Source organism: Sceloporus occidentalis, unplaced genomic scaffold (genome assembly GCF_023333645.1).
Source record: "Sceloporus occidentalis isolate IW3139 unplaced genomic scaffold, rSceOcc1.0.p SCAF_3, whole genome shotgun sequence".
NCBI lineage: Eukaryota > Metazoa > Chordata > Lepidosauria > Squamata > Phrynosomatidae > Sceloporus > Sceloporus occidentalis.
In genome coordinates, this window is record NW_028316983.1 from 237,916,574 (window position 1) to 237,926,567 (window position 9,994).

At 38.8% G+C, this 9,994-nt stretch overlaps 1 protein-coding gene across 1 annotated transcript in view; it reads right to left on the reverse strand.

Annotated features, from left to right (window-relative positions):
* Nucleotides 1–9,371, reverse strand: part of HHLA1 (HHLA1 neighbor of OC90) — a 33,076-nt gene extending 23,705 nt beyond the window's left edge. Inside the window, exons 1-7 of the mRNA XM_089518395.1 lie at nucleotides 9,335–9,371; nucleotides 8,607–8,669; nucleotides 5,896–5,976; nucleotides 4,998–5,081; nucleotides 4,800–4,883; nucleotides 1,447–1,530; nucleotides 681–737 (exon numbers count right to left, since the gene is read on the reverse strand). Of these exons, the coding sequence (XP_089374521.1) occupies nucleotides 681–737; nucleotides 1,447–1,530; nucleotides 4,800–4,883; nucleotides 4,998–5,081; nucleotides 5,896–5,976; nucleotides 8,607–8,669; nucleotides 9,335–9,371 (490 nt within the window). The remainder of the gene's footprint in view (nucleotides 1–680; nucleotides 738–1,446; nucleotides 1,531–4,799; nucleotides 4,884–4,997; nucleotides 5,082–5,895; nucleotides 5,977–8,606; nucleotides 8,670–9,334) is intronic.
* Between the last annotated feature and the right edge of the window lie 623 nt (nucleotides 9,372–9,994).

A 9,994-nucleotide genomic window follows, 5' to 3' on the forward strand; every position in this document is an offset into this window, starting at 1 on the left:
GAGTTATAGTCCAATGTTCAAACCACTACACCATGGCTGGCTCTCTTCCATTTGTGCAAGGACCCAACTGGATTTTGGCCTATGTTTTTTCTTTCTGGATGACAAAGAGCAGTGGGAGTGACTGTTTTTTCTACACATGCAAAATTTCCTGGACTTTGCCCAATTGCTGCATTGCCAGAGGAATAGGGGCCAGCCTGCTAAAGATACTGTCCCCATACCATCTTAACTAAGGACAGAAACAACAAAATGCAGGCATCTTACTAACATCTCTAATTTTAATCTTGTTTGGTATGAAACATTTTCTCTGATGAAGAAGCTAGTGGAGCTTCGAAAGTTTGCAACAAGTATATTGTGCATTTTGTTTGGTCAATAAAGGTACCACGGTTTGGTGAATTTTTGTTTGAGAGCAGTGGTGACACAGTCTCATGCTGAAATGTCTCTCTCATGTCAATAAGCCGTCTAGACAAAGAACACTGGCAAGTCAGAACAGGCACATTATTATTATTATTATTATTATTATTATTATTATTATTATTATTTGACATTCTGGCTTGACACTGGGGAGGGATTCAAGCATGCAATGTTCCATTTAGAGTGGTAGACTCCAGGAAAGGCTATATGTGTGTGTAGATTGGCTCTAAGAAATATTCTTGGGAAAGAAGAGGAGACTTTCTGCTTACCTGTGCGGCCTGACATAACACAAATATAGACACAGTCTGTGTTGTTACTCTGGCTCACTGAAAGAAAGACAGATGTTTCATTGGCTTAATTTGGCATTGTTATGTACCTTCAAGTTGACTTCAACATATGACAACCCTATCATACAGTTTTAAAAACAAACAAACAAACAAACAAACAAACCTAGATTTATTCAGAGATAGTTTGCCATTACCTTCCTCTGAGGCTGAGAGAGTGTGACTTGCCCAAGTTCACCCAGTGGGATTCCATGACTCAATGGCGAATTCAAACCCTGATTTCCCAGAATCCTATTCCAGCATTCAACCCACTTCACCATACTGAAACCCCTATTAGTTTAAGATTAGTTAAATTGGGTCCCAAACAAATGCAGAAATTAATGCGTCAGTCACCATTCATGAAGGCCCTGTCACATGTTTCCAAAAAAAATTAATTGAGAGTTTGGAGATGAAAGACATGTTTACAGGTCAGAACACTGTTGACTTTGACAGATAATCTCATGCCTCCCTGCAGTTTCCTAGGGCACCTTTCTTCTAACATCCTTGGTAGGGGAATTCTTTTGTCATTCAAACAAGTCTGACTTAAATTAGACTTTCTCTTGAATTTGACTATAAGTTAATATGCTAACGTGTGAGCAGAAGTCAGAAAAGCTTTTGGGGGGAGGTGTTATGTGAACCACAACTCTCAAAACGGAGATATTTATTGAGCCAGGTGTAAAGTGTGCCAGTTACAACTAGCAACCACTCTTACCAGACAAAATTGAAGTAGACTTGAAAATTTCGGTCAGATAATTGGTGGTGTTTCCAACAATATCAACCAGCAAAGCTGTAAAATCTAGACAAAGAAAACAAATGTTCTTACAAGCTAACTGAGACTTTCAGAAATTCCATTTTGTGACCAGATGTTAAGGGCCACTCTACATGCTATTATACACACCCTTTAAAAACTTGATTCTTCATTTCCATATACAACGGATTTTGAATTGACATTCTCACATACCAATGGCATACATATGTTCCTCTCTGGTTTTTGCTTCACTATATGCATCTGAGAAAGTAGACTGAAGTCTATGAATGTTCATGCTGCCAACCTCTTTGTTTTAGTTAGTCTCAAAGGTGCTACAAAGTCTCTCTACATACTGCTTGTACAGACTAACATGGCTGTATCTTTGAATTACACCTTGAAGTAGAAGAAGGAACAGGAGCAGGAGCAGAAGGAGCAGGCACTTAAAATGGCACTTTTATTTTGAAAAAAGCAGTGATGGGAGACAGAATGCTAAATTAACAGACCTAGAGTCCATTTTCTCTAACAAACTAACAACCCAGCTCAACATCTTAATTAAAAAGAGAGCACAACAAAAGACTGTCAAGGATCCTTTTAAAAGCTGGACTAGAAAAGGCCAGAAAATCTGTGCAAAAATACTGTAACACTATTTAAAACACCCTGTCTCTGCTGCTCAATAATGTAATTGATATTGATGGTATATAAATAGGACCCCTGAGGCTGATCATAAGGCTGAGCAAGTTTGGTACAGCAGTTTTGTCAATTATTTATTCACGTATCTGCTACAGTTTGATTCTGCCTTTATTCCAGTGTGTTTAATACTTGGCTTACCTGTTCTCTCCCCCTCCTGCCGACCCTGACCCCCTAAAAAAAGCCCTCAAAGGCAGATTAGACAGAAAGTGAAAGCAACTGGATCTCACAAAATCCACTCCAACCATCTCACTGCTATACTAGTCTTGAATTATTGAGATGTCTGGTCAAAAGAGCTTCAGCCTGAATAGTAGGGATGTTAAAAATGTTCATTCTCCATTTTCTATTTTTCTCAATATGCCACCTATGTTGTCATCCCATGATTTACATGTATTGGTTTGATTTTCTTCTTACCACCTGGAAATTTGTACACATAAATCCAATTGTTAACCCTAAGTGGGGCAAACCTACTGAACCAATGAAACATACATATGTGTTGACCTAATAAATTCCTGCTGATTTAATGGATCTTCTCTAGTTTGGATAAACTGTTGGATTTATGTCACTGATGCATTTTCTGTAACATACACATTTGTGTATGCATTGTCCCCATTACTCAACACATTTCCCCAACCCTGTACAGTACATCTTAGCCATATGCCTTTTTTTATAAAATGGATGCATGTACTGCATGTTTTTCAAACATGCCATTATTTGAGGCTCATGAGTCTCAGGAAGTACAGAATGGGTAGTTTCAATAGGTACTTTTAAAGTCACCAAAACATTTTCTTATCTCTAAATCTGAAGTGGCAGAAACCAGACATGTGTTTACCACTTCAGGAAAAGCAAGACCTTAACCTAGTATGAACATTCATTGACTGAAATCCTGTTGGTGACACACATCCAGTTGTATTTTTTTAGCCACTGTGCAACAGATATATTCAGTTTATGGATATATAGAGGGAGTTATCAAAGATAAACAAGCATTAAACATGGGCCTAAATCCTATTGCATACTCTCCAGGGGTCCTGATTTGGTAGCGATAGTCCCTATTAATCCTCCATTGTCCTACTTTTTCAGTTGCCTTTAAAATGCCCAGGTTTTTCTCTCCTCCTCCCATTTTCCCATTTTGTCATCAGTTAACTTTAATTGCTACAAACTAGTTCAAAGAGAAAAATAATTGATTCTCGGTGAACTCAGGCTGCTGGCATAAAGCAGAAATAAATAAATCTCACTACAAATCCCAGAATTCCAGATTATGGAACTGTGGAAGTTACAGTGATGTCAAACTGCTTTATTTCTGCAGTGTGTCAGCAGCCTTATTAGGGGAAGAGGACAAAAGGGGGCAAAGTCTTATCCTTCCCAATGGCTCTAGCCAAAAGCAAACTGCTGCAACCACTCTTAGCTTGTGTGTTTCTCCTCATTAAAAACTTTTGTCATCTTGACCACACTGTTGTTGCTTGGCCACACCTATCATGGTTTTCATGTGAAATGTTACAGGGAACACTATTGTTAATTTCAGCTAAAGCAAAGCCATCTGGACAGTGTCATGAAATCGACTGGATTTACCTGCATGCTGACTCACCATGCCTCAATTAATTCAATGGGCCTATCTGAGCTGGGTTATTATTGGTTGTACATTGCCAGGTTTCTGTAGAAAGGTTGTGTGGCACAAGTGCCCCATAACTCTGTGACTGAAGATTTATATTACAGAAGCTTCAAGTAGTATTTTGACCACAATGTCTGAACAGAATTTTTCAAGTAGGTGGTGGCAAGGCCATCAACGTCCTTTAAAGCATTTTCTTCTCGTCACTAGCAGAAGGAAACTGTGCAAGTTGATCAGCTGTGAGAAAATTTATTTTGTTTTGTATAGTGTACTTGATGGCAAAATTCAAATGGGGAGGGGACAAGTTTGGTCAAATACGATAGCCAAGTAGATACCTGGTACATCTAGGAATGAGCATATCACACCTATATTACAATCACCATTGGCTGCTGGTTAGCTTCCAAGCTATGTAAGATCTAAGGTACCTATGGGATCATCTTTTTCCATATAATCTACTCCACGCGCTCAGGTCCTCTGAGGGACATTTAATTCAATTGATCAGAACTATACTGGCAACTGTCATGCAGAGGACCTTTTCATAATCCACCCCTAGACTGTGGAAGCTTAAATATGCTGTCTGAATTTAAAACAATATTAAAGACCTACCTGATTATTAGTGTATTTTAATGGTTTTACAGTCTTGCATTTTAACTGTGGGTTTGTGAATTTTTAATTGTGTTTTGTAGTTTAACATGCTGTAGCCTGCCTTGAGGAGAGGCGGGAAAGAAATGATAATAAATATTATTATTATTATTATTATTATTATTATTACATTTTAATTTGTGTTTTACTCCACTTCAAGCCTTGTGGAGAGGCAGGTAAGAAATTGTTGTTGTTGTTGTTGTTGTTTAAGGCATGGTAGAAAAGAAAGAATTAATAATTTTGCTTTCATTCCATTGCCCCATTATGTGTAAGAAACAATATATTGCCTCTGCATGAATAGATGCTAAAAGATTGTTGTCTTCCTCAACTGCTTCAGTAACATCTTCCAGATAATGGGTACCAATTTTGTCCTATGACTCACCTGTTAAGTCATTCGTTCTGTTGTTTAAGCAATAGCAGTACCTCATGGGGAATTTGGTGGGGTCAACATTCTTCAAGTTGGATACTGTGACAAAAGAAGAGGGGAAAGCAACATGGGTATTTGGAAATTAGACAAAGGAGGGTATGGAAAAATTATTGTCTAAGTTGTTTGACAATACTTTTTCCAAAAATAACTTACTGTTGTAGATGACTATGGAAACCTTGTGGAAGGCATACGAGCTGTAAGATGTGATACTCAGCAAAGAGAAAAATTTATTGGTGCCTGTGGAAATATAGGCAAAAATTAATCAATCTAGCTTAGTTGAATAAAGAGCGTTGATCCCCAAAGGCTATCATGACAGTGAGATAGATTTAATAAAACTATTGAGTTGGGGTCAACATTCTTCAAGTTGGATATTGTGACAAAAGAAGAAGAGGAAGCAACATGAAATAGGCTGCACAGGTATTTAGAAATTAGACAAAGGGATGTATGGAAATCAAAATCAAAATCTTTTAAATTTTTTGATATATTAAAAAAAACAGTTTGTCTTAAATGTAGCTTCAGTGTTGGGTGGACATATCTGTGATTACATTGTGATTGAACCTCAGCTAAGCTTATACATCCTCAAAAGTAATTTCAACAAAACCATTCCTGAATCATCACAGCCTCACCTTTTCTGTTATTAACATATTTGGCCCCAGATACTCTGACACTTTCAACAGTGAACAAGATAGTATTCCTGTACAAAAACTAAATGAAATGGGAGTTGAATTTTGCATCAATAATAGTAGCAGGACCTTATTGTGCTGCCCCACTTGAAGGTACAGAAAAGGCTGTGGGGCATTAAGCTTTCTCCACCACAGCATTTTTATTGGTATTTTACTGATTTAAATGATTTTTTAATGTCATGATTCAATGTTAATCAATATATCAAATGATTAACATGGATTTTATCCATTTTATTTGGGTCTAAACATTAGCAAATTGATTTTCTTTAACAATTAAACATTCAAGTGTTAATGCCAACTCTAAAACATCCAAGTGCTATATATAATTAGTAAATAAAATGAAGTAGGTAAGAGGAAGGTGCAGCTACCTTTGAGAGCTGTATTTAGCATCCCATTAACCAGCTCAGTCAGGTTAATTGCTGCCAAATCAAGTGATTTAGCAGGCAGCTCTGGAAAAGAAGAAGCCATTTCTGATAAGTGCTGACATTCAGTGTTACAAGACCACCGACATCAAATGTCTCAAAAAGCTTATTTCATCAACAAAATGTAAGAGATGAAGGATATTTTACTCTTGCCATGTATCCCCAGTGGCTGTGGTTGTACCAGGAACCTCCCTCCCCTTCCAACGCAAGAAAATCATGCCTAGGCAGGATGGAAACCTCCCTTGCCACAGTGAGGCATTCACCAATCCCAATACCCCCTTGGGCTGCTTTCAGGAACCAGGAAGGACAAGACTGCATAAGCTGAAACATATCCAGTCATGCAGGACAAGCAGGTGGCAAGATTACATCCGCTGCACCTGTCTCAAGGACAGCATGTAAGTCAAAGTGGATCTGAGCAATTTTTTTCCTGCAAAGTGTCTTGAAAATTCAGCATAGCGAGCTGTTCAGTGGCCTTTTTTTTATATTATTCTGAGCCAGAGTGTAAAAAGCCCTTGACCACTCAAGACAGTTGAACTGAATGACACTGTGCAAACGCAATAATAACAGAGAAGTATAATTTCTTTGCTGCCGCTATTGCTACAGCATCGGCCTTCCAAGGAGCAATATCCTATGTTCTGTTGGACTCATTCAGAGTATTCTGCTATCATCACTCTAGTTGCTATTGCACTCATTTCATCACCACCAACTCCCTAGAAAACCATGGAGCTCACTTGGCTCCACTTTGTGGGAGAAGTGGTTTAGGGTTAATTGTGTCCACCCCTCTGACTATTTCTCTAATCCAGAGAACAGCCAGAGCTTGACAGGCTTACCTGTCAAGGCAATAGGAAACTCCCCAAGAGCCATCAGGATTCCATCCCCCACCCCTGCAGAGCTTCCAAGTCCCAGTTAGTCTAACCCAGTGGTCCCCAAACTGTGCTCTTTAAGGGTTTTTGGATTTCAGCTCCCAGAATCCCAGACTATTGGCCAACATGGCTGAGGCTTCTGGGAGCTGAAATCCAAAATCTCTTAAAGGGCACTGTTTGGGGACCCTACCAGGTTCACTGTCATTCTGCCTAGAACAGAAAATCAGGTCTAGATTGTGTTCTGCAGCATGGGTGGCACCAGATGTTACTTAGGACAGCCCCATGGTTGTCCTGGTGGACATGAAGTCCTGAACTGCTCCTGACAGAACAGTCTCTGCATGGATGTTGAAGTCCCCCAGTACAACTACCCAAGGGGACTGCAACACCACCACCAAGACTAACTCAACCAGCTCCAGAAGGGAGACTGTTGAGTAGTGGGATGGGCAGTACACCAACAGAATCTCTAATTTGTCCTGGCCACCCATCTTCAAAAATACATACTTGAACCCAGCACACTGTGGAACAAGGCACCTGGTAAGGGATAAGGAGTTTCAATAGATCACCACAACTCTACCTCCCCATCCACTCAGCCTTGCCTGCTGCTCTACAGAGAACCCAAATGGACGAAGCTGGGAGAGGTGACTACCAGCACCCCACCACCTCCAGCTTCAGTGATGTTTTTCCATTCACCATCCTAGCACTGAGCAGTAAGATTTTCAGCCTAAGAGGCCTATACAGACTATTTGAAATGAAAAATAGCTTGTGGGGTAACCAATACTCCATGGTTCTCCTTACTGCCATGATTATAAAACTATCTCTCCAGTTATGCATTATACTTATGCGTATATCTCATAATGATCTCTCAGCCATATCAAAGCTTGCTTAGCTGCTCTGGAGCCATGTTAGAGTCAGCCTGGTGTGTTGGGAAGGGTGAGTAGGTGCTGGAAGATGTTTGTGGGACTCAATGCCATTTAGCTGTTTGGGATTGCTTAGGGAAAGTATGCAAGCCTCTGGGGACTGTGTAGCAGAGTTTACTTAGGATCCTAAGATATGCTTTATCAACACTCCTTCACAATGTCCTTTATAGTACAGCTCTGATGGTCATGAGTATGGTGATATATTTTTTGACATTTTAGAGATTCCTAGAGGTTTCTGTGGTCATACAACTAAATGACATATTAGCCAGCCCAGTTCTGGTTAGAGGCGGCGGTGGTTGTTGTAATGGCAGAAGCTAGTACTGAACAGAAGTAGGATTACATATAATTGCATTTTTATATTTTGGCATTGCATTTCTTATTGGCTCAATAAGTTAGCAAATCATGATCTTTTTATAGAATGAGATTCACTTATTAGAGAACTGAAGTCTATTCCCCAAAACCATTTGTGCAAGTATATGCCATCCACCCCAACCCCCTAAATTGGTTTCATTGCTTACAAACTGAGTGACAGATGAAGAACAGCTCTAGAAAATCACATGATTATAGTATCATGACTTATAACCAGTCCCACAATTCACCCGTGAAGTATGGTGGCTTCCATGTTTTTGGGGTGCTGGGGTTTAGTTGATACTGCATGGGAGTGAACTAGTATGCTGACCTGTAATTCCCCCCAATAGGTTCAGCAACCTGAATAGCTCCTTTGAACTAAAACCTGGAATGGATTTACCTTCCCACTGACTAGGAAGCTACTAGCTGCCGTGCCCTTCAGCATTCTGTAATTTCTAATTGAGATCGAATCTATGCAACCAGAGGACCTCCCTATTAATTAATTCTGAATTCCTTGTTAATGACTTACCTGCAGTAGCCAACACTGCAATCCGGTCTTCTTTCCTGTTTTCTCCCTTTGTTGTTGTTGCAGCTGCAAAAGACATTGAACTAAAGTAGCAGACATCCTAAAATCAATTTTTCAACAAGACCTAAAACTGAATTTTCAATGACTAGACAGAAAAGGATAAAAAGCTTGTTGGAGGATGCTTGGTAACATAAATTTTCTAAAAATTTTGAACTGGGAAAAAAATGCTTGGGGACTGAGATGTAGTTTAGAAAGTTTAACCTAGATTTAGGATAAAAATCCAATCATTAGTTCCCAGTTAGAGTAGACTTGTTGAATCAAATGGAACCTACATGAGCACTAGTTTGCCAAATTGCCACTGATTCACTGCCACTCTAGCTAGGACTAACAATTGGATCTAGACATTAATAAACAAAGTATTTTTCAAAATCCATAGATCAGCATAATTTTATCTCCTGTACAAGTACATGGAACATTTGCCCAGTAGCCAAAGCTTGTTGAACTGAAGTGTTACATTGGAGGCAAAGCATGTCCAGTCTCAGAGTCAACCTCTGTGCCTCATTAGCTTATTTTATTAATTATTTCAACCCAGAAAGAAAATGACACAAATGTGAGAGGGGCTGAAATATATATATATATATATATATATATATATATATATATTCTCAACTGGCTAAAATTCTGCTCTTTGATGATGTGAAGACTTACTGTATATAAATACAGTTACTTACCTAAGTTGGAAACAAAGAGGAAGAACAATAAGGCCATGGGTATATTAACAGCACCATGCAGAGGAAACCATGGCATTTTGGAATCAGACTTCTGCTTATGGAAAATGCCTTCAGGGGAAAAAAATGATGTGACTCAATATATGTAGCAGCCCCAGTTACAATTGCAACATAACATGAGTTTTTATTTTGTGAGCTGCCTTGGGTCTTTTTTTGGGGGGGAGAAAGGTGGCATAGAAATGAAATAATAAATGAATAGAATAGAATAGAATAGAATAGAATAGTTTTTGCATTCAGTTAATTTTGGGTGGTTACAGCTGGTATTTATGTATATGTGCTCATCTCCTAATCTATCCTAAAATAAGTGCCAGATTGTTCTAAACTGTGAGCATAGAAATAGCCCTGTACTGCACCTGAATTTTTAGATGCACCTGATGAAGTGAGGGTGTATCGACAGAAGATCACATTACTACAGGTTGAGTCTTCTTTATCTGAAATGCTAGGGACCCAAAGTGTTTTGGATTTCAGTTGTACAGATTTTTAAATACTTATATTTATATACATACATAATAAGATACCTTGGCAACAGGATCCAAGTCCAAACATAAAAGTAATTTATCTTTTGTATAAATTTTATACACATATCCTGAAAGCAATTTTAAA